At 41.6% G+C, this 25,284-nt stretch overlaps 1 protein-coding gene across 4 annotated transcripts in view; it reads left to right on the top strand.

Moving 5' to 3' along the window:
• The window catches only part of KIF24 (kinesin family member 24), a 29,223-nt gene extending 6,563 nt beyond the window's left edge, over positions 1-22,660 (top strand). For all 4 annotated transcript variants that reach the window (XM_066180918.1, XM_066180919.1, XM_066180921.1 and 1 more), the window contains 11 exons: positions 2,841-3,030; positions 4,290-4,387; positions 5,626-5,841; positions 6,985-7,072; positions 9,089-9,210; positions 10,774-10,879; positions 12,682-12,753; positions 13,416-13,525; positions 14,441-16,771; positions 17,696-17,789; positions 19,982-22,660. In XM_066180918.1, coding sequence (XP_066037015.1) covers positions 2,841-3,030; positions 4,290-4,387; positions 5,626-5,841; positions 6,985-7,072; positions 9,089-9,210; positions 10,774-10,879; positions 12,682-12,753; positions 13,416-13,525; positions 14,441-16,771; positions 17,696-17,789; positions 19,982-20,122 — 3,568 coding nt within the window. In that variant the 3' untranslated portion in view covers positions 20,123-22,660. The remainder of the gene's footprint in view (positions 1-2,840; positions 3,031-4,289; positions 4,388-5,625; positions 5,842-6,984; positions 7,073-9,088; positions 9,211-10,773; positions 10,880-12,681; positions 12,754-13,415; positions 13,526-14,440; positions 16,772-17,695; positions 17,790-19,981) is intronic.
• The last annotated feature ends 2,624 nt before the right edge of the window (positions 22,661-25,284 follow it).

Genomic DNA, 25,284 nt, shown 5'->3' with positions numbered 1-25,284 from the left:
AATGACTATATTTGTTTATAAAGAAATTTCTGAACTGAAGCTTTAAAAGGAAGCAGAATGAATACAGCTGGGAAGGGTTACAGACCTGGTGCTGAGAGGGATGCCTTGCAGCTGCTCCTTAGGCATATGATCTGTAACTTCCATACTGTTCCCTGTGTTTGGTACTGGAGAGACTGTGGTTATCATGAAACACTGGTACATCTACTCTGGCAACATTTTTAAAGCACAAAATGTTTTTTTCCTAGTTCAGCAGCAGAGCACATATGCCTTTGCACATGTAATACCACTACCTAGCTTGTCGCAATGCAGTCATGCTAGTTAAAATGCAATGAAGAGAGGTAGTTTTATGAAGTTAGGTCTGGTCTGGGAAGGTTGTGAGAAAAGATTTGGTACAGGGAAAGATCCATGGAGTTGAGGTGTCAATTACAGCTCCCACTGAGAGTGCGTGTAGCCTGGAGGGATGCTGTTGCCACAGTGGAAAAGTACTAAAGTGACATAGTAAGTAGAGCACTTAAACTGAAATGCAAGACTAAGGTTTATAATTCCCTTTGGCTGGAAAAAAAATCATTCCCACCCTCTGGAGAAGTGCATTAACCTCCAATATACATTGATACCTGGGTGCATTCTCTGTCTCTTCTGGAAGCTGAGCCATTGTGCCGCTAAAAAGGCAAGATTTAAAATGTTGGCAAGTTTAAAAAATGATACATTATTAAACCTAATAGCTCAACTAAAGAAGTTAAAGATTTTTTATCCTGCAATAGAGTCAGGTTCTTCATTGTTCTCACTTTCCTTCCTTGTTCTCTTCTTTTGTAAGTACATTCTTCTGTACCTAGCATTATGGTTAATCTCACGGGCTTTCTGCATACTCCTCCTGATATGTCTCAACTTAATTTTCTCATGTTTGGAGAGTTGTGCATTTCAGGCAGGGTTGGAGCAGCATGCTTACCCTCAGGTTTGTGATTCCTATTTTGCAAATGCTTAACTTTGCATCCATTCCCATGTCACCTTGTGATTTGACCACTGTGAAGGCTTATCTAGTCTCATCTATGAGAAGTATTGGAAAACACAGACCTGGTTTCAGATAGCAAAAAGACAAAGAACTCTTTTAATATGTTCAAATTTATTTTGAACTTGCCCACAGCAAGTAACCTGATTTTGCCATAAGATATTATGGTTCTTCTGACCTATTATTTAGTCAGATTTCTGGTGATCTGTCATGACTTTTGTTTGACTTTTTTTTACCTAGTAATGAAATATGATTTTATTATAAAATACAATTTATATTTTAAAAGAGTTAGTAAGAAATAAAAACTTTGGGGTCAGCATGTAAAATTAACATGCATTCTATTCCCATACAAAATATACTCAACAAAATGTGCCTCTGTACTAGAGAGGATTTATTCCTTTTTTCTCATTAACGGAGTCTCTATGCTTTACCTTTTTCTTTTCTCCAAATACTACAATCCTTTCTGCTTCAGTCTCTTAGAGCACAACAGGCTCTTGCTGCAAGTCACCAACTACACCCTCTGGCACAAGAATTAAACTTCAGAGCCTCTGATCATTTGTTGGACAACATTTGGTGCCTAGTGATATGCATAAACTCACACCAGCTTATGAAGCATCTTATTTCAAGTGTCATTACCTTTCTTTTCCGACAAAAGAATTTTCCATCTAAATGCAGGGCCTGATCCTGGACTTCACAGGAAAGCTGTACTAAAATTAAAGGGGCTCTAGTGACAAGTACAGATTGGTTGTGTGTTGTCTTCAAAGACACATCTTGACATTGAAATCTGCATCTCATGCTTCTGGGGAATGATGGAGCACAACAGCAATGATACCACAAGCATGTGGATGTTAATGAGATGTTGAGTAACTTGTGGGTTACAATTTGTTAGACAACTGGTATATATGAGTTTTCAGTTGCTATGGTAAGAGATTTTGGCATCTGGACAGTGTGGCAAAAATACTGCTTTTGGGCAAGCTGGGGCTTGATTATTCGAAATGCAAATCCAGGCTGAAAATTGTTACTGATTTGGCTGAAGACAGCTTGAAGAAGGGAGAGATGTAATGAACACATTTTAGTTAACTCAAGCCTATTCTAGTTACAAAATGCTGTATGCAGCAGGTTAATCAGTGAACCATGAAATGACCTCCTATTTCTGAGGTGTCTGGAAGGGACTAAAGTAAAATCGCTGAAACATAAGAGCACAACTTTGTTTATGGGCTGAAACCACATGACATTTTTATGAAAAAAGACCAAAGGGGAAACAAGGATGAGATCAATATTTCAAAACAATTTTTTTTTTTTTTTGAGCTGAACAGGAATATGGTGATACTATCTCATCTGCCAGTTTGGGTCATTTACTTGTAACCAGTTGGACAGTTGATAATGGGAAAAATAAAGTCCAGCATGAGAGGAAAAGCAACTAAGTATTGTACCTTTTCCTTTTCAAGATCTAGTCATACTTTTGTTGTACATGATTAAGTGACTAATCATGACTGCAAATAATTTCAGCAAGATTAAATTCCATTTTGTTAGATTGGATATTATGCCAATTCCATCTCATATTTGTGTGCAACTGAAAATATGTCAGCCCAGCAACAAGTTCAGGAGTGCAGCTGTACAAACACAGCTATTCTTTTAACAGAAGTGTACAGGAAGCATCAGTCTGTTTAGAGAAAAGCATCAGAAAATGCACCATGTAAAAATGAGGTGTGCTGTGGAGTTTTTTGGTAGGCATTAATGACAGAAACGTTCTCTGATAAAGTAACAAATTCAGGCATATTCTAGATTCTGTTGTAACCTGATTTTAAAATGTGGACCTCCACTATTGTTGTAGATCCAATACTTTCGACAAAGAGACTCCATGGACAGAGAGTGAAAAAATCAGAGTGTGTGTCCGAAAACGTCCTCTCTGCCTGAGGGAGGTGAGGCGTGGGGAGGTTAATATCATCACAGTGGAAGATAAAGAAACCCTGCTTCTCCACGAGAAGAAGGAGGCAGTTGATCTTACACAATACATTTTACAGGTAACATCCTCCATTGAAAGTTGTGCTTATGGGCCAGTCACTTGCATGGAAGGGTAAAGCTTATTGTACTTGCAATTTCCATGAGGGAAAACAGAAAATGACTGTTCATATTTCTTACACTGAAATAGGTGGTGGGCTTTTCTTTTAGCTCAGAGTTGTCTATATTTGAGTTGCTTCTGATTTATGCCAGACTGTGCCAGCAAACCTGAGCCTGGAATTTTAAGCTCTACAAGTATGTCTCTTGCAGTTTTCTTTATATGTGACAAAATAAACCCTCTGCTTCATGCCATTGCTGCAGGAGAAATGCCTGCTGATGGCTTTGTAGGGTACTTCATTGAGGAGTTCTCTTTCTACCGTAGGTTTGTTTCAGTAAATCACATACACCCTTATCCCCTCCTTCCCTTTTTCTCAAATGCTTTTGAAAATTAAGTTCCCTTTTGATCTTTGTCTCTTAATCCCAAATACTCTGTGCAGTCATAGTTCAAATTCTCACTTGTGACTGACAGCACCAGGAACAGAACTGATTTGTAGAGGCAGCAAGCCATTCTTGCTCTCCTGAGTGTTATTTTTACAATCTGGGCCCTAGGAACAACTGTTTGGAGTGTCCAGTAAAATTTCAGTTTGGATCTCTCTCAGGCCCAATTCATATACCACCTTTTACAGATGTGGGACACATGCTGCATCATTTCCACAGACCTTGCTTCTTTGAATCTGATCTGGAGTGTGGGAAGTTTTGATTTTCTTGACCCCTTCTGAGTTCAGACAATCTAGCTTTGCTAGGGAACAGCTTCTTTCTTCTCTGGCACATAACTTTTTAAGAATAGAGGCAATTAATCACAACTTAGTCACCAGTGAGAAATAATTTTGTGAGAGTCAAGAGTTGACTCTCAGATCTTTTTACTGTTACAGTCTGACACATCTACATCTGTAGGCTGATCCATTTCACGAATAGGTTTTCTTTATTAGCTTTTTTTTCTTGTTAAAAGGCTTTTGTATGTTCTGCTTCAGAATGATGGGAAATTGAGGCTTTTTTTTTGCTTTTTTTTTTTCTTTTTTTTCTTTTTTTCCTTACCCTGAATCTCTTGACCGGTGTGTTCCTATGTGAGTTGTGCTGCATATTAAGTGTGCTAGATCACTCTCTACTTAATCCAAAGCCATATGGAGTCACTGGAAAGACTTCCCTGATTTTACTATTGAATGGAATTGGAGGGGAAGTGAAACATATTTATTCTTATGTAAAGATTATCTTTGTTTTTCAGCATGTCTTTTATTTTGATGAAGTCTTTGAGGAGACATGTACCAATCAGGATGTGTATATGAAGACAGCTTATCCTCTTATTCAGCATATTTTTAACGGGTAGGACACCAGTGCTTGCATTTGTTATTTTTTGCCTTGTTGTTTTCCAATTTTATGTGTTGCCTGAATTTTCCTTTATGCTTTTCATCTTTTGAAACATACCTTCATTTCACATTTGCCACATACCTTCCCCCTTTCAGAATGTCTTTGATTGCAATTTTGACAAAAATAATTCAGGGAAAACTTACTTCACACTTAGTGACAAATCTCAATTACAGAAGAAAGTTAAATTGAACCTCAAGTGCAACAAAGAGACAGTATGGTCAGCCTAGAGTAAAAAAATGTGTCCCAGGATTTTTGAATTCTCATTTTTGCTCTAACAAAGAATCCTGTGTGGCAGAGCACGCTTATCTGTAGAGAAATAATGTTACCTCTTTCCTGAGACTACTGAGAGATATTTTTGCATGTATTTGTACAGTTCTCAAAGTAATAGAAATTATGAATAACCTTGTGAATTATTTTTATTGATTTATATTTGCTTAGAGGTTTAATCATAATTACATACTTCCTCATTAATGGGAAATTGATGGTGGCTTTACATGAGACATCTTATTTCTATGCACGATTATGTATATATATAGAATATATACTTGCATATAATTACTTTTTTGAGTCTTTGAAGAAAAAGTTTACGTGTCCATGCTGAAAATTAACAAAATGGAGTATTCTGTTACTGAAAATCTCCAAGTGTCATTAACAGAGACAGAGTATCATGCTCTTGAGAAAAGGAAAGTGAAAAAGGGGAATGAGGCTTGTACCTTGCTGTGTAATATTCACTAAAGCCACAATTCACATTACAGCTAATCCAGTAATGCCACCAGAAGAGATTATGCTGTTTTTTTCCCAGCTTCCCGCTTTCTTTTCCATTCCTCCTGCTGGCGTTCATTTAATCTGACACAATGGTAAGGCCAATCTGCAATCTAAACTGGCAAGAAATTGTTCACTGTGATTACTGCAGCCCTACATTTTTACCCATTGCACTGCCAGGAGTATTGAGACAGGTACAAACTCTTTTTTTTAGGGGAGGCAGGGAAAGGAAGAGAGCCAGCACTTTGTGCTGCATCAGATCTCCATAGGGTATACTTGTTTGTTAAGCATTTTGCAGTTTCCCAGAGGGGGTAGCAGACTAAACCTCATTGCTAAGGGGCCACTATAGATAGATACCAGCATTGCAGAATATTATTTAATAGACATGAATGAATCAGATGTGGCACTAAACACATACATTGTCTTCACAGAGGCAATGCAACTTGCTTTGCATACGGACAGACTGGTGCTGGCAAGACTTACACCATGATAGGGAATCCTCGGAACCCAGGACTCTACGCCCTGGCTGCCGAGGACATCTTTAGGCACCTGGAAGCATCACCATCCAGGAAAGATCTTATTGTTCTGATCAGTTTTTATGAGATCTACTGCAGACAGCTTTATGACTTGCTAAATGGAAGGAAAAGGTATTTAAATAAAAACATTAATTACTATAAACCTGTGGCTGTGAATCGGTTGGTTACTGTTTGGAAATCAGTTACTGTTTTCATGGGATTACATTTAACATACTAGCATTTATAGCACGTTATGTACTTAATTGGGGTTGTTTGTAGGAGTTACTTAGGGAGAAATGCAAGATCTGACAGTAGATAATGTGACATTGATAGGGACTTCTGGTTTGTTTGGAGGGAAAAATAAGGACTTACGTTTGAGATACAAACTCAGGCCCTTGCTTACTCTGCAATAAGATAATCGCTGAACATCCATAGGTGGAGAAACAAGCTTCTTGTGGCCAGAAGTTCCTGTCTTAGATTCATAGAACATTTTGAGAGGGAACCTTGAAGATCATCTTGTTCCACCCCTGCTGCCCTGGGCAGGGACAACTTCCACTAGAGCAGGTTGCACAGAGCCCCATCCAACCTGGCCTTGAATGTATTCAGGCGTGGGACATCCGCAACTTCTTTGGACAGCCTGTCATGTGTCAACCATTGTGAAGTCCCTGTTTTTCCCTGGTAAAGCATAAACTCTGGCTGTCCCTCCTGCTGTACCAGTGGGAATTTGGCTTTTGTCAATCCCATCTCTGAAGATCCTGTTGATCTCCCGCATGCTTGACTCTGTAGAGCCTGCTCACCTTCTCCCCAGGCACCTTCACCCTGCTCGGCCCAGCAAACCTCTGGAGGTGATGCTGAAATATGACTCTAAGGCTGTGGAAGCTGCTTTAAAATCCTCTGAAAAAATCTTTAGAATATGGACAGAGCAAAATTTACAGTCTGATGAAGACTTAGAGGAATCCTTAAAATCCCGAGCCTGAGATGTAGTTTAAAGAGAGATAAGAACTCTAAAATGTAAACATGGTAATTTACTTCTCTGCTTTGTTGTATTCTTGAACTAGCCAAAATGCAGTGGTAATGTCTCTAGCAGTGAAATGTCAGTGGTACTTGTTATAAATGAAGTACCTCTTCAGCTCTGAAAATTAATGAATGACAGCAGGGCCTCTCCCCCCTCAGTAGCCTTGATTGCTTTTTCTTAGTGTTGTAGCATGGATGTGTACTTTCATTGTTGCTTTCTGAGATTTCAGATATCTCCTTTCTGCACTGTTCTCTTTTCAGACTTTATGCCAGAGAGGATGGCAAGCACGTTATTCAGATAGTTGGACTGCGGGAGGTTCAGGTGGATTCTGTAGATCAGCTGTTAGAGGTAATGTTTGGGACTCCTTCTTTGTCTTCTGCAGCCTGATTTGCTGATTTGTGAGGTGTGTCACAGAGATTATTTACTGTGTAGCACAAGTGTATGTTCCTGCTTAAGGCCCTGAAATTGGAAACCTCAGCAGAGCACCAAGGGGCTCTGTTGAAAGTGGTTTTTATTCATTAAGCTGTTTCTTGTGTTAGCCACATGCAAGCAGTTGATTCACAGCTGTCGCTTCTGCTGCCATTCCTTAGGGAAAGCTTTCAGAAGTTAAATAGTGTCCCGGTAAGGGACCTTGAAAGCTGGATATGTATTTTCTCCCAGTGTGGTATCTTTGGGTTCTTTGAACTTAGATTTTTGTATATAAAAGATATGTGGTTTTGGCACAGAATATATAAAGCTGAAAATTATTAGAAACAGAAATTAGAAAACACTTAAGATTGAGATATTTGTCTGAATTAGGATTAAAATACTGCTTACGTGTGTGCATGATAACAGTCAAGTAAAATTAAGGTCTTTAAACAGTAGCTGACATTCACCATGAACAAGGCTTCAGTTTTCCTTCTCTACCTGGCTGAGCCCTGAAAGGACACTGGCAAAATTTGTATATTCTGCAACAAGCAAGCTGTTTAAATCTACTTTCTATTTAGCCTGACTCTGCATAGTTTAATTATTTTTTTTGGTAAGGAAGTGTCAATTACAAGTGCCTGATATTGTCACTGACTCATTAAAATTGTCACAGTGTTGTCCACTTATATTGCATCTAATTTAGTTGTTCATCTTCCCATTAACTCCAAGCTTCAGGACAAGCTGGTGGTGCTTCTTCAAGTTAGAATGCAATTTCACTATATGGTTGATTTACAATTCCTTGGTATTATCATATTCCATACACAGAAGAGTTATTAAATTACTTATTTCTTACAGATATCTTGGGGGGAAAAATTAGATTGTTCACAGGCCCTTTTGAACACAGAAATGTCACTGGCTTGACTCAGAACTTCTGAGTATTCTGCAACAGATATATGGAAAGAGCTTTGAATGCATCCCTGGTTATTCACTACTCATTGATGCTGACTTTGATTCAGAAATTATGTGCACTTAGAACTCATATAAAGCTCAGAAACTGCAGTGGTTGGTTATGTTCTCATTGAGAACTGGCCACTGAAAAACATGAATAATTCACATCCATCAGCTGAGAATGATTGATTTTGCTAGACAATATTTTAATTTGTTCTTGCAACCAGAAATTAGTGACTGTTCAATGAACACCCTGCTGCAGTCAATGCTAGACTTTCTGCAATGGTCCTTTACAGTTTTCAAAAAAGAATTATCCAGATTTGTATCTTGAAGGAGACTTTGTCCTTCTGCCTTGCCTTCCTTCCTTGTTTTCCTTTTTTACTGTTGTTTTGAGTATAGTTAATCTTTTAACTTTGTTCCTTACTCTGGCTTTTTTGTTTTGTTTTGTTTTGTTTTGTTTTGTTTTGTTTTGTTTTTTGGGGTTTTTTTTAGGTTTTTTTGGGGTGGTTTTTTGTTTTCTTGTTTTTTTGTTTTTTAGTTTTGAAATTTAGAAAGGTTTTGGCAGTTCTTAAGGTTTTGTTTGACTTTCTGGATAACTGTACTCATCTACTACAAGAGAAAGTGAAATTTTAAAAGAACGCAACAAATGGTCAATCTCATGAGTCTCATAGGTTGTGTCTATAGTACTACAAAGGTATGCCAGCAATGTAAGAAAGAACTTAATTTTATTATTTGGATATTTTGCAAATATGAGTGCGTGTATGATGCAACAGATTCTTACTTGCAGTGTGCTCTATAAGCTTTGTAGTGTCACTACAAGCAAGTCCATGCACAAAGCTCTGAAAGAAATTGGAGGGGATCCAGTCTACCTCTACTGCCTTGCACCAAATTTTAAGACTGTAATGAACTTTTCCTCACAATGTTTCCTCATCTTAGAAGGACAAGATCTTTTTCTGAGAGATTGTGGTTTTATTAAAAATTCACTTGGATTTTGTCCCCCTTATTTTGCAGGTGATTTTGAAGGGGGGAAAAGAACGTAGCACAGGAGCTACTGGAGTCAAGTCAGATTCCTCTCGGTCTCATGCCATCATCCAAATTCAAATTAAAGACACAGCCAACAGGGCATTTGGAAGGTAAGTCCAGAAACAAAAGTGCTCAGTGCTGATGTCAAGCCCAAGGACATCCAAGAGACAAAGAGGAGGTGTTAGTGCACAAGTGTGAGTTAAATTAGAAGATAGGGTTAAAATGGAGTTTGAGAAGTTCCACAGTCCTTTCTCAGTTTCCAAGGAGAATATTTTAGGCATATCTGCGAGAGCTTTCTCAAAATTGTTCATACAAATTTCCAGTGAAGGAGTTTGACAATCAAATCCATCCCCTCATCTTCAGTGTTTCATTTGGCTAAAGGTAGGTCCTGCAGTGGACATTTCCACATGTGAACTCATCACCTTTGAAGTCAGTAGAATGAAACTGTCACTTCCGGGATCCCTGCAGAGTGACCTAAATTAGGTCAGATGCATTTGCCCCTCAAAGCATGTCTGTCCTGTAATTGACTACAAAGAGAGTGTGGGATGACTAGCCCAAGTGGAGATAATTCTATGACAGATGTTTGCCTTTGGCCAAAAGAATCAGAGTACCTCACATAAACCTCCCTGATAATTTGAGTGTGTGACTGATGCTATCTGCAGCAGACAGAAAGAGCAGTTTACTTACTCTTGTGGCATCCACTTTACGTATTCATAAAGTGAATACAGTCTTCTTTTCTCCCTACTGAGCAACCTCAAGAAGTAGGTCTGAGGAAGAAAGTCAGTGCATCTGCATTACTGCCAAGCGTCACAAAATCCTGCTGACACAACCTTCCATTAGCTAACTCACAGACTTCTTTCCCAGGATGTAATTTTGAACACAAGGCAAAATGGGAGAGCCATGAACACTGAAGAGAGGAAAAAAACAGAACAGGCAGGCTTAGAAATAAGATTATAGAGGTTATGTAGGTGTGGCATCTGGACTGGGGTGGGGGAGGTGTCTGAAAGGGAGCAGAACCTGAACTGAGGAAAGAGTGCCAAGATGTGCCTATAAAAGAAGTCAGAGCTGTTGCAGAAAAAGAGGAAGGACAAAGACAAAGATTCAGTGCAACAGTCAGTATAGCAACTGGCACCCAGAGCTAGGGAGTTTGAAAGGGATTAATGGAGTTTTGTGGAAAGAAACAACAGGGATCACTGAAAGCTCAGTGTATTACTTGGTACACTGGAAATTTCTGTTCCTATTGTCCCAAATTCCCATTTGACATGGCAGTTGTCTGTTTAACTTGGAAGGAGAAATCAAGACAATTTGATTATAAAATTGTAAAAAACTTACAATTTCTTTTAACTGTGTTCTTAGGAAGCTACAAACACAGTTATTATCTGGAGAGATGAATGTGTTGCACTTTACACAGCTTATCCATTAAACTGTGGAGCACTGTCATCACACGTAACTACGCTTTCTATCATTTAATGTTAAGATGCTCTGACACGGTTCCTGTTGCCATACTTATTTTGGTATCTCACAAATTTCCAGTGGATGTTTCCTGTTGCTCAAAAGTAGTCATTTCTAATTATTCTTCTGATGCCTTGTTGTGTTGCAGCCTGCTGGTTTAATAAAGAAAAAAAGAAGAGGCAAAAAAGCCCCTAAAATAAATGCAACTTTGCTTTTTCTAGGATATCATTCATTGACTTGGCTGGCAGTGAAAGGGCAGCTGATGCCAGAGACATGGATCGACAAACAAAAATGGAAGGAGCAGAAATAAACCAAAGTCTTTTGGCAGTAAGCTACTATTATGTCTGGGGAAAGTTTTGTATTTAATTACTAGCATGTGTTTTAGGATAAAAATTAACCACAAAATAATGTATGTATGTATTCCATAGAGAGGAAAACATAACCTAGGTATTAAGTGTGTTCAGTTTAATTTGTCTCTTAACTGAAAAGCAATTTAAGAAGGAAGAGATATCCTTATGAAAATTAAGTATTTTTAAATCCATTCTTACTGCCAAACAGATAAACAGAGCATGGAGAATGTTAGGTGTAGTATAATAAGTGTCCCATATTTTATATAGACGGTTTTGTCCCTTCCAAAGAGCAATGGCTTGGAATTGCCATGTTTGCTTCATAAAAGCACATCTGTTCCTGCCATTTTTTTTACCACTTAAACTCAGGGTTCTCTATCAAATCAGGAATAAAGGACTTGAGAGCATAAAAACTAGCAATTTATGTGTGGGGAGGAAGAAACAGGAGGAAATGCACTCCTAAGGCAAACTGTCTTTGTAAGCATCCGAAGTCAGGCAAAGAGGGACAAAGGAGCAGAAAGATGCCATCTAAGATAAAGCAGAAGTGCTTGTAAGTGTAAATGCTACAGAAAGCTTTGCACCTCTTTAATGCAAACAAGGAAAGCTTAGTGGTGACTGGGGGCTTCTCTAAGTGAGGCTGAAGGTGGTACAGGTTCCTGGGTATGAGTCAGCAGTGCAGAAGTCAGTGCACCCAACTGTACCTCTTAGTGTGCTGTAAATAGGAGATGGCTTGCTCTGCTTTGGGAATGTAGTTGCTTTTTTGCAAAGTGAATGTGTTTCTGTACTTAATGCATTGTTGAGTACTTGCTGGTGAATAAGTTGAGTGTCACGGGGAAGTGGGACCTGAATAGAAAGAAGTCTGATCTTGAAGGTCTTCTCCAGCCTAAACAATTCTGTGATTGCTGAGAATCCTGAGTGTAAGCCCATGAAACTCTTTTAAAAGAAACTGTAAAATCAGACTCTGTATGTTTTTGATATTGTGTGAAATTAAGAAGATACCTGGGCAGTCTACAAGTAGTGACTGAATTAAATATAAAAAGCATCTTTGGATAAATCTTCGTAACCTGCAGCCTGCAAAACCTAGCACTGGGCTCAATGATCATAACACTGTCTTCATACCTTTAAACCCATGAGATTTGAAGTCTGCTGCTGGTTTGAATATTCATGTTGTTTTCAAGTGGAAGGCTTTCAGACACTGACTGCAACTATGAGAGCCAGACTAAAGAATTATAAGTTTGATCTCTTAACTTGTTACAGGTGCAGTTTTTAATAAAATGCTGTAAAACTGAGAAATAAGTATCATATTCAGTGGGAGTGTAGAATGTAGAAAGGCTGTAAATGCTTGATGGCAGTGTCACCATGACAATACTGTAATCTGCTGTCCCCAGAAGAAAGAAAATAAAAGATGTAGCTCAAAAAGCTCTGTCCTTTGGATACACCTGCCCTGCAAGCTGCAGCATAGTCTAGGCTGGCTGGCTAGGCTAGCTTTGGTTCTGGCTTCAGACTAGCTAGCCCAGTCTGGCTTCAGACTAGCTAGATGTGGTGCAGGCAGCAGCTCTGTGGAGCTCTGTGTGTGCCAAATGCGTGTCCTTACGCAGCTCCTAACATTCGGTGAAGCCCACAGAGCCATCAGGCAGGGCCCAATTGACCTTTCAAGGGACAACTCATAGTAGGAGTCAAAGGTGACACAGGACCTGGGTGGGTTTGGTTTGATGCAGTTCAGTTCCTTGCCAGTGCGTGACTAATCTATTTTTCCCTTACGTTTTTTCTTTCTTTCGGTAGCTCAAGGAATGCATTCGGGCGTTGGATCAGGAACACACGCATGCTCCTTTCCGGCAAAACAAATTAACTCAGGTAGAATGATCAGAAAGGCAAGAAGAGAGGTTTCTCTGCTGAGGACAAAAATAAGCAAAAAAGCAAATAAAAAAATAAATAGATGCCATAGTTCAGTAACTGCTTCTTCTCTTGAGGAAGAGAGGAAATGCATAACCTTTGTAAATTTTAATTTTAAAGGTAATCACAGAATTAAAGCCAACAGCCAATTTCCTCCAGCCAAGAGTGGAGGCTAGCATGGCAAAAAAAGAAACAAACCAAAAGCTGAAACCAAACAAAACCCCAAACACCATCTTCCAGACTCCTACAGAGCTACCATCCATCTCCCCCCAGTCTGAAACCAATCTTGCTTCTTTTATTCAGTTAATGTCCTGGAACCTTTCATCAATATTTCTTGATTTCAGCTGTAACATCTACTTTATTTTTCAAACCATATTGGAACCCTTGAGACATCTGGAACAAGGGCTTGTTTAGAGCCCTAATTAATACCTGTATTCATTTTAAACTGTAAACAAATAAAGGCAAGAAAAACTGAGACAAGAGGACTACATTTACTAAAAAAAAAAAAAAAAAAAGACGACAGTACCTCATGTTGAATTTCTTCTGTAGGTGTTGCTAGTTTACTGGATGTGCAAGGGACATGAACTGCTAAGAGCCCAATTTTTTTTTCCCTTGAACCCTAGGTGCTAAAGGACTCTTTCATTGGCAATTCCAAGACATGCATGATAGCCAATGTTTCACCAAGCCACGTAGCTACAGAGCACACCCTGAACACTCTGCGATATGCTGAAAGGTAGGATGTGAAACTCAGTCTTTCCAGGAAAAAAATCGCAAAGTAAAAAGTAATGCGTGATGTCTGCCATTACATTTTATTTTAGTTGTATTGAAAATGTTGATTTAGGCAATAAACAATCTTTACAAAGCTATAAAATTGTTACCTATTCCAACTCTTATATTTTATCTTAAAATTTTTTGGGTCTTTTAAGTACTTTCTGATGACTGCTTTCATGGATGAAAATATCACTGTATGCACTCTAACTGCAGGATTACTGACCTTGGCAATCGAAAGTTTTGGTTTATTTTTGTATTGTGATTCTACTTAGAATGTGTGCAAGTCCTTCACCCTCCCTCCTCCAGAGCAAGAAATAAATTACAGGCTGTGCAATGCTGGTCTTAAAAGGAGAAGGCATCACTTGAGGGGCAAGAGGAGCAAAGGGGACAGCTGAGGGTCAGGGTGGTAGGGCAAAAGTTGATACCAGTTAATCAGCTCTTCAGAGCTGCACTGCTGAGTCTGATACAGGAGCAGTGCAGCCCTGTGCACATCCCCTGAACTAAGGAGCCCCACTGCAACTACTCCAGAAGTCCTACTTTGAGCCTTTTGGGACTCTGTGATGTGCTGTGGAGAATACCAGCTTGTTCTGCTGCATTATAGTGTGTGGAAATGCCACCCTTTTCCACTGAAACTAAGACCATTTCCACTCACTGGACCTGTTATGCACTGCTCAAGGAAGCACTTAAAAAGACTGCTATAGATTTTTCCAAAAGCCCAGGCATTTTGGCAGAGGGGTTTTGATACCTGTGAGGATCACAAGCAGAAAAAAATTATGATGTTGAATTCAATATTTAGTCTTAGTATGTGAAAGCATTGATTTGTTCTGAAGATGCTATTATTTGTCTGAAAGCATGACATCCAGCCTCTTTTTCACAGGGTCAAAGAGCTGAAGAAAGGGATTAGATATTCTGCTCCTGTCACAAAAAGGCATTGCAGAGCTAGAAATGTATCTCCAAAATGTGTCCAAAGCACTCCCTCTTTGCCACCGGGGGAAAAGAGCTCTCCAAAGAAAACAAAGCTAGGGCTACAGCATCCCTCACATGCTACAAAACCAAAGGTATATCCTGCAGCACTCCAGCCACCTGGTGTCCCTCTTACCTCTACCCCCAAGGGAACTGGCAAAGAACATGCCTACAAAGGAAATAGCATTACTCCCTGCTTCCACCACACCACTCCAGTTAAGGGAGTCCTACGGGTAACACATCCTCTGAAGAAGAAAAATTATGATCTATCCCCCCGCTCTGAAAAGGGGAAGGATTTCATTGCCACAGCAAAAACAAAAGAGAGTGGCCAGCAAGACAAGTATATGCAAAACAGAACACCTGTCCAGTGCCTGAAAGTCCAGACAGTGCAACCTGTTCAGAAACAGCTTTTTCCTAGAGATGATAGTGAACAGGAATGGGGAAATACTTTTGCTAAACAGTCTGTTGAACCCCGGACATATCTGCCTCCATTTCAGAAGGAAAGGGAAGAGCATTTACGTCTTAATCACCAGCAGTTTCAGCAGCCACCTATTCTAAAGCAAAAATTGAACTATCAACCGCTTGAGAGGTTTTTAGTGCAGTACAAGCCTGAGGAGATTCAAGTGAAGCAGGAGCTGAGCCTTGCTCTTACTGAAGTGCAGAGCCAAGAGATGCAGCTGGAAGATCTGGATGACAGTGATTTCAGTGAAGATTCTTTCTCACCTCTTTGTAGTCAAAAGAGCGTGAAAAGAGGAAATACCAACAAATGCAGTCAACATTCATTTTTCCTTCATGAAAGAGAACAAGGAACCAAAGAAGAGCAAAAAGGTCAAAAGCGACAGGATTTATTTTTTAAATATGCAATACCCATGCAAGATCATGGATTACATGACAGCTGGGATTGTAGTGAGGGTAGCCCAAAGGCAGAGGAATCAATTAAAAATTCAGGCTGCAGCAGTACTCCTGCAGACTGGAGCTATGACTTGAATGTTGAATCCTCTCCAAGCAATACTGCAGAAAAACCTTACTGCCTGCAGGAAGATCCTGCTTGCAGCTGGAGAAATGGCAAGGATTTCCTAGCTGATCACAAAGAGTACAAGTCCAAACACAGATGTCTTGTTTACTCCAGTGAAGCCACCTTAACTCCAGAAAAGGATGCTTCAAACCCATATGTATCTCCTGTATTGAAATCAGTAACTCCAGAGTGCAAAGAGCTTGATCTCCAGCATCAGGAGAAGGAAGAATTCACTTTGGATAAAAAGACTGCCCTTGCAGGAGATGTAAAATCGAAAGCTCAGAAAAATGGAGTTAGCCACTGTGTTTCTTCCAGTTGTTCCTCAGAATTCACCTCTGATCTTGTGAGCCCTCTCCTGGTGTCCCCTCTTGATGGTGAGGACACAACTGAAACAGAGAAAGCATCTTCCAACCAGGAGAAGCCCCGCCGTGAGAAGCAGATGGTGGACAGTGACACCCAGAGCAGGTTTGACGACAAGGGCTGGCAGTGCACCAGGAGCAGATCTCTGACTGACAGTATGCTGGAGCTGGGGGAGCAGACCCGCCTCGGGGGAAGGCTCTGTACCCTGCTGGGCTCCCCTCAAGCTGCACACAAACGGCTCCCACCTGCCTGCGGCCGTGTGAAGCCGTTCTGCTGCCACCTGGGGTTGGGTTCATCCAAGCAGGGAGTCCGGCGCAGTTTGTTTGGTGGACATGATCCAATAGAAACATCTGCAGCTGGATCCACAGCTGGATCTGCGGTCCCCAGGCCAGAGAGAGAGGGTGGGGGGCTTTGTAGTGACTCCCCCTGCAAAAAACACACGGGAGGCAGATGGTGTGCTGCTGATGCTAACCCGCAAAACAATCCTGGTAATTCAGAGAACTCTCACTCAAGTCAAGGGTCCCATGCTGAGGAAAGAAATGCTGAAATACCTGAAAAGAGCTATGCAGCCCAGTCCCCCTGTCAAGAGAGCAGCCTGCTGCTGCAGCCCAAGCCAGGACTGAGGAATGAGGACCTCACCCATTCTGAAGACCCTGCCAAGTTATCATTCAGCAATGAGGAAACACGATTGCTAAAAACCAAGTTAAAGCAGAGTACTTCTACACAAGAGACTTTTGCTGCAGATGAAGGATTTGCAACCAAAGATAATAAGCCAGCAGCAAATGCAAAGTACCCCTCACACATGTCCAGCTCTCCAAGTGCTGCATCAGAGATTGGGAAATGGCAGAGGGAAGCCTTAGAAAAGGCCCAGTAAGTCTTGCTCATCATGAAGTTTGTAGTGAATCTTAGAAATTCTGCACATGTGATATATTTGCCTTTATTTGTATGTCATACTCATATGTACTTCAAAAACCAATGGTTAATTGTTCTATTAAATAATTAATAATTAATCATAATTTATAGTAATTATCCTAATCTATGGTTGCTTTTTATTTAGTGATATTTTAAAATCTCACAGGAAGGCAATTATTCTTTTAGAGTTTCTAGGATAATGCTAAAAGGAATGAATATTATAATACAAACTATAGTTCTCAATAATTAATTGGCTTACTATACGCTGTGAAGTACATAAGGTATATCAAAAACTTCCATCAAGAATCAGGTTATAGCTGTTCCATCAATGGAAAGAAAAGCTGCTAGAGCAGCTGGGCAGTGACTGGAGATGTAAATACAAAGCTTCTGAGTACTCTGAGCTGCCATTGTCAGCTCCCAGGGACTGGACTGCATTCCCTTGACTGAAAATACATTGTTGGTAAGTGAAACTTGCTCAGAGGAATCAACAGCAGCACTGCGTTCTCACTTGGCCTGTTTCTCACTGAAATTACTTAACAGACTTATGGTTATAAGCCATTTCACCAACTAATTAGACAATTGTTGTGCTCCTTGATTCTCCTGCAGTGAAAAGCAGTTGTGTGCTGCCTGTGTTAAGGGCGGGCTGTGGTCACTCCTCTGTGAGCAGCCCTCAGTCACCCAGTTTATCCTGAAGCCCTAATCAGTGCAGTCTGCTGTACTTCACGGAGCACTGGTGTGCCGTTCCTGAGTGCCAGGGACACAGGACAGCAAGGCTTCCTCTGGGGTATCCCTCTTTCTTGAAGGTTTATTAAGGCCAGCTGTGATTACAAGCAGTGATTACACCGCAGGCTGTGTAACCAGTGTGTGTTTTTTGTTACTCAGACAGACTGTAATTCGTGTTCATCGGCAGCAGCTGGATGAAATGGCATGCCTGTGCTTCAAAGAGGAGTGCTTGATAAATCAGATGTCAGCAATGGTAAGTGTTTCAGATGATGGTTTTGGTGCCTGTTGAACCTCTATAAATTAATCTTAGAGATTATTAGCTTGAATTGGTGATGTGATGTTCCTTGTCAGTTCAACCACTTCTCCAAGGCCTGTCTTAGTCCTGGGAGAGGCCTCTTATTTTCAGTGCCTGTTGAGTCTGCCAGTTTCCATTCTGACAGGCCCTTGGGGAGCAGGAGACTGATGGGCCAGCCCTGAAGCCCTTGTCTCTGATAAGAGAGCCTTCCCTTATCTCACATGACAAGGTAGACTGTATCAGACAGGCCATCTGTCCCTGTGCTGTTTTAGTTCTTGCAGGCTGGGACAAGTAAGCCAACACCACAGAACAGAGCACAGCCTTAGGGCAGGAGACTGATGCCATTTGTCTCTTCCCTCTGGGAGCCTCTTTGCCTATCACACTGCAGGTGTGCCAACAACCCAGGCCTCAGTTACTCCAGTGTTCTGACCACTGTGGCTTGTGGCTCACATGCTCTTGGCTTTGGTTACTCAAGTGTTTCTTGGCTTGTCTCTGCCTCAGATGACAGTGGTGTATCCTAGAAATAAAAACTGGCACCTCTGCATGGCCTCACTGCTAGCTAGGCAATCCCAGTTCTCTATTTCTCTTGCATCCCAACAGATGTATGTCACAGCTATGTGAAAATCCAGACTATGAATATTTTCCATTGAGAACTCCTGCCTTCCCAGTTCCCTCACCTTCTCAGTAAGGCCAAGCTCCATTGCTGCATTGGATTATCAAATCATTTCAATTCCTATCACAGTTCAGATCTGAAGTACAGGGACTCTTCCCTCAGGGACTTTGGAGTGGGACCACCATGTGGCTTATTCACTGTGATTTCAAGCTGCATTTTCTGTTTTGCAGATAACATACAGTTCACAAAGCAGCACAGGAGACATAAGCTGTATTAGTTTTGCGGCAGACAGTGCAGTGAAACCAAGCTATCTTTCATCTTCTTAATTTTTTTAAAATCTTCTGAGATTGTGGTTTATAAGTCTGTTGTTCACTGCACACCAGATCTCCTCCCAAATTTATTTGCCCCTTGCAGCAAGCAGTTATTTTATGGCTAGCAGAATTCTGACAAGCCTTCCAGGCCTCCCAGCCTGTGAATAACATACCCTGTAGTTTTATTTCACAGCATGACCTTTTTTGGGTAATGAAATGTGCTTGGGCTTCATGCATCAGCTTCTCTCCTTCCATTTTCAGATGGTTTCAACTTCTCCAGCCATGAAACTTTGGCCACAGGAGAAACTCCTGCCACACAATGAACAAAGCAATATTTAAAGTGCTTAAGAAAAATATGCCACAGCAGCTGGGCTAGTCTTCATCACTGTCCTGAGTTCCCTGCAGGACAGAGATACAGTGCAGGAGATTAGGCTGGAGTACTGCCAGATAGGCTTTTACATGACTGATTTTCATGCACAGCAGCTGAATTTCCCAGCCCTGGGGATGCTGACACCTCCCAGCTTCTCAGGCACAGACCTGTGAACAAAGGCACCAAACTACTCTCAGCTGGAGAGCAGAGTACTTCCAAGTATTCCCTTATTAATACAAGCCCTACTTATAAAAGGATTAAAAATCCATTTCACTTTTAATCACAGTTACATACTGTTTTTTATCCATGTGGCTATGGAAGGTAGAGTTCCCTGGGTTGAAGCTGTATACAGTGCTGGTATTGCTCATGGCAGACCTGCAGCCATGGGCCCATGACCTAATGGGAATTAAATCCCTTGCATCTCTCAAGATTGGGCTATTATGTCTGATCCATAGTGGCCTAAGTCACTATTTATTTTCATAATTGATAAATCCAACATGAGAGTTGTCAGGAACAGAGTTCAGTACATGGTAAAACTGCATGACCAGTCCCAGTACCAAACCTTTGAAAAGCTAACCAGAGTAGAAAAGTGACAACAGCTGCTCTATACATTTTTATTTAAGCGACTATATGAACTGTAATTTCACCAACAGATAAAACCACAAGAGGCAGTGAACCTTGGCATTTAGAGGCGCTGACCTTTGTCTGTGAAGGCTGTGACTTTACTAAGGAAATGCAGATTTAATCTACTAGTCTGCAGAATGCTTTTATGTTCTGCTGCAGTGTAAAAAATAGGCTTATTTTCTCCAACCTGCTGATATTGTTCCCTACTGTTTCTTTGTGCCTTCCTCACCAGGATTTTCAGAATTTCATGACCATGCTGGATGAAATTTTGGTGCTGAAGTCAAAGTGTGTCCAAGCGATGCGAGCCCAGCTTCAGCTCTGTTTAGCCTCTCCTGGCACTGACACATCACTGCAAACACCTCCACCACTTTAGACCTTCTTTGCTTCCACATGCACTGGAGCAGCTAGAGGAAACCCCAGGCAGCACTTTGCTGCACTTGGTGCTGCAGAGTGTGGGTGGTAGAGGATAGCTTTTGGTTTGAAGTTTGTAATTAGTCTGTGCTTTATGTAAGGATGGAGAGAATTCTGAGTACATGAGAGATGACTAATTGGCAACATAAGCTTTGTATTTCATTAATACCAGTAAGCCAAATTCTGAACAGTAACAATTTAGCAGCCGTTAAATATCTCACCTAGCAGCAGGCAAGTTGTGTTCATGTATCATAGCAGCTTCTCATATATTAAAGGCAATTCTGTGTTGCTAAGTAAGGGAAACAACTTTGAAGCCAGATAGAGATAGAACAGAAATGCTCAAAAGTTACCCAGAAGTCAGGAAAGAGAGATGAGTCAGGGGTTGTTACACTAATGTGACTGGACCTTAAGTTTGGAAGTCAAGGCAGGGTGTGAAGTGCTGTCACTTTCAGAAGAGGGAAGCCTATTGTTGAATTAGTTCTTGGGGTGTACCCTCCAGAGCCCTTAAAGAGGTGGCTTTAAGTTATGGGTAGGGAGTGGTTTAGCAGGGACTTAATACCAAAGATTCCATCTGGCATGTTTATAAGCACATGGGTTTCATGCTGCTGCCCAGAGGAAGACTCCAGCAGCTGTACCAGCTGCACACCACATCTAATGCCTGCACTGAGCAGAGCTGAACGGATTTCTCACATGAAAAGGGGGTCTGCTTGGAGGCACTGGGCTTCCAGAAGCTGCTGACAGCACTGTTATGTGAAACTGGTATTTAAAGCAAGAGCTAGAGTCATCAGCTGGAGCCCTGCAGAAGCCCTCGTGCTGCATGCATCACATCTGAACCACAAAGCCAGTCCACTTGTTTTGAAGGCACAAGTGACCTTGAGACATGCTTGCTGACGATGCGGTGTATGAGCGCTCCCACTCCAAAATTAGGGCTGTCACAGCACATTCATCCATCTCTGTCTCCTCAGTAATGCCTGTGGTAGCTCATTCAAAGCCTGCTCAGTAGACAGAAATGCCAATGGGAATGGAACACTGCTGTCTGACCAGCCGTGGGTTTTGCTGCCTGCACAGCCTCCCTGAGGAGCCCAGGTTGGGCTGAGCAGCAAGACAGTAATCACAGTGACACTCTGGGATGCATATTTGGTGCAAACACTGCCAGAAATGTCACCCAGTGTAGCCCTGGGGAACAGAAGCAAATCCCACATCACTGCCACATCACATGACTCTTGGGTTGTTTTTAGCACTGGTTAGTCTCCATCTTGCAACTGACGCTGGGTTTCTCTGTGGAGAAGAGAGCAGAGTTTCTCTGGGGTCTGAGGTTATGGCTCTCAAAATGGTTCCTGTGTTCTAGTCAGAGGCCAGCAGACCTGGATCAGAAGCCTTGCTCACTCACCCAGAGAGATGAGGCATCCAGGAGCAAGACTTGGTATTTCTGCATGGCACAGAGCAGTGGTGCTGAACAGCCACCAGAGAGCTGTAAAGCAGAGGGACATCAGCACTCTGCTAAAACCATGTAGGGAGGAGCACATGTTTAAAACCGGCAATTCCCTCCACAGGAAAATGTGATGCCCAGTCAGAAACAGTGCGAGGAAGGAGAATCTTCCCTCCACGTACTCTGACCTTTGGGAGATGAATATTGGTTGATTGCTCTCTCAGGTTTTTAAAAAGCAGCTGAGGAAAGTATGTTCACAGGCATTTCGAGTGTCTTACAGAAGCTGGACATTCCTAGGCAACGCACAAGAATCATTTGCACAACCTGCAGTGCCATGTCCTAACCTTGGTACCTGCAGGCACACCTGTGACAAGACAGATGAGTGACCAAAATTTCTGTGAGGAGAGGAGATGTGAGTTAAATCAGATTGGAGCCACCTGTGAATCCCATCTGATTTATTGTGAAAAAAGCAAGTCTCTCTAGCAGATCTGATCCCCAGCATCAATTCACAGAGCAGGAACTATCTGCTCCCTTGAGGAACAGCCAGGGACACTGAGAAACAACAAATAATCAAAACAGCAACCACACGCAATTTTCCGAGGTCTGATACAATCTTTAGACAGGTTATCCAGCCAATATACATTACTATACCTTCTTAAATATATTTTATTATGTCTGTTCTCCAATTTTTATTTTCTCTACTGAAGGTGAGACTTGACCAAAAAAAAAAAAGCACCTGGCTGTGAAAATCAGCCCATCCTTGTCAATAAAATGGACATGCTTGAAGTGCTGCACACCCCAAAGATACCAACAATGGGTGCCTCATATGCAACAGAAACTATCAAGCTGTTGTAAGAAATGGTAACATTTTTCTCTCCCCTTTGAGGGTTATTACCTAATTGATGCTTTAATTCTTGTGTGAAAATGTGCTAAATGAACATTTTAAGTGTCATCACCTTCCTACTGTTTGATATTTCACTGACAACTGCTACAAAAGGTTTTCACTTCAAGTTGACGAGTACATGTTCAAGTGTCATAAAAGCAGTCTAAGAGATTTAGAGAGCTTGGCCATGTACAATCAAACAAACACAAAACTAAAATGGATTCACTTTTGTGTTCAGATGCAACAATGACTATTAATGGTTAGTAGCAGAGGCTTGGTACTATATTTCAATAGTCAACAGAAAATAAAGTTCAATTTGCTACAGAACTCTGGTAAAAATCATTTTAGGTAAACACGATCAAAATGCCCATTTGATTAACTGCAAAAGATTAAGTGGGGCTGGAAATCTGTAGGAGCTCTCCTTCTCACAGGGGTGTTGGTGTGGAGAGTTTCAGAAGCCCTGACCCACAGCCAGAATGACCGTTCCTGGCCTGGAGAGCAGCCACAGAAAGCTGTTGACACAGGTTCTGCACTCCAGCAGATCCGGGGCAGGAGCCACGAGACTGGGCAAAAAAAGCCCTAGGGCAGCTCCCATTGCCCAACTGCAGGATCAGGATCCCTCAGCTGCCATGGGGGTGAAGGATGGCTCTACAGCAGCAGAGCCATTTCCAGGCTGCAGCTGTCCAGAACCAGCAGGAGGCAGCTCCAAGATGCTCTTGTTGAAAGCACAACCACCAGTTTAGGCTCTGTCTCACCAGCCTTCCCACTCAGGCACACAGACCTCAGACAGAACCTCTGACAAAGGTACAGCAGGGACATAAATCCATGTGACTTGACACCCTAAGAAAAAGCTCCAAGGTCACAGGTATGACCAGGGGGGCAGCCACTCTTCTCACCAGCCAGCAGCAGGGCAGAGCCCAGCTTTACTCCAGCCAGCAGGACCTCCCCACACCCACAATGAACTGTGCCTGGACAGAATAGTACCAGATTAACAAGTGCTGCATAGCACCCTGAACATTGAACTCTGGTCACATTGGGTCTCTTGTTACACATTCATTCAGCAATTTCTCTTCTCTAAACCATGCTCTTAATCCCCTCACTCTGTGATATTTTCTTCTCTGAGATGCCAGTGCAGGAATACACTTCATGCCTTCAGCCACCCAAGGATTTAAATCCAGAAATATCACTGCAAAAGCAAGAGTAGCATCACCAGGATAGACCTGGGTGGGCACGGCTCTCTGAAATAAGACCTTGCATCTTGACAGGTGCCACTTCCCACCTTCACCTCCCTGTTCTCACCTCCACAAGAACTCCAAAAGCAGAGCGGTTATTCTATGGGGTTAAGAGCCAGACCTTAGAGGGGAACTGTGAAAAAACAATGCACACTAGTACAATCAGAGATTATTTTATTCAGAAGTTTGGTCTAAATGTTTCTTTGCTGGCAAAGACTTCTTGCCCCTTCAGGACGGTATGGTACCAGACAGGGACTCACTGGGGTAGCGTTTCTGAGAAAACCAGAACAAGCAACACAACTGAATGCTCTCAGAAGTGATGGTAAAATAGTTTGAATTCTGTTTTCAAGGTTATCCAATTAATCAGGAACCCCATTTCCTCACTTTACTGTTGTACTTCTCACCTGGGAAGGAAGAAAAGCTGGGCATTATCTGCACTCACAGAGGCAGCAGATGTGGTCCCAACAGCTGCTGAATGCCCTTCTTAGACAAGCTTTATTTCAGCTCCACCACTAGAAAATGGTGAAGGTCAACGCTGGGGTATGTGCAAGGTAACCTGCCCTCCTCCTCCTCCCTCTACACATCCCCTAGATACTTGCCAGCAGATCCCTCTCTTGCATCATCTTAAGTAAACCTATGTAATTCACACAGTTGGGAACTCCAGAGAGAATTCTAGGAGTGTGCACTGGGCCCAAATTAGATGTTTGGGTCATAGAAAGTTAACAACATAATGGAGACAAATGCCATCTCCTTTGGAGTCCTGATGAGCTGAAACTTCCTACTGAAAAACCTACACTGATGCAATGAGCTGAGACATTTTGCCCTCCAGCAGTCCAATGCTCCAGCTCCAGGCTCTAATGTGCGTTTGGATCCCTAGGCTGGGGTTTTGCCACAAAACAAAAATAAGCCAGAGAGAAGCACAGCACCTTCCACCACTGCAGCTGCAGCTCACAGACCTCTGGATGAACAACCCAACAGTGTTCACATGTGCCCACAGGAGCTGGCAGCACCTGGGCAGGCAGGATCCAGTAAGTTTGTCTGCTGAAGCCAAGGAGCATGAGAGATGGGAACCATGATACTGGGAGTCATATTTCAGGGTTTTATTAGTCACTCTTCTGCAGAATCAAAACATTTAGCAAATTAGAGATTCCTCAAGACTGCTGATGTTTCATGTATTTAGAATTTGATTGATGTACAATGTAATACTTTGAACTATCAAAAACACCTCCAAACCTGATTTGTAGTACTAGATGTTATTATTATGTAATTCTATAGCAGTGTGAAAAATGGAACTAATGCAGTGAGTATATTTGTTTTAAAGAAAGTGCTTGAAAGAAACCTCCCACATCACACTGTGTATTATTTAAAACAAAAAGATAACTGGTTTTCTAGCAGGGCATTGTCTTAAATATCCTACACGCCCAGGGGATTAAAAATACTGAGCCTCAGTTCTCTGCCTTCAAGGTTCAAGAACCAACACAAGTTGGAGGTCCAGGTCCAGTTCACAGCTTACCTGCTTCAAGGGAACTTACCACTCAGCATTGGACACTTGTGTCTGGCAGAAATGTTGGATGCATGGG

The sequence above is a fragment of the Chamaea fasciata genome, unplaced genomic scaffold, assembly GCF_029207755.1.
Source record: "Chamaea fasciata isolate MVZ Bird 193981 ecotype frontalis unplaced genomic scaffold, bChaFas1.0.hap1 SCAF_4, whole genome shotgun sequence".
NCBI classification, from domain to species: Eukaryota; Metazoa; Chordata; class Aves; order Passeriformes; family Sylviidae; genus Chamaea; species Chamaea fasciata.
Note: the sequence above shows the minus strand (reverse complement) of the source record. Positions and strands in the feature narration are given on the sequence as shown.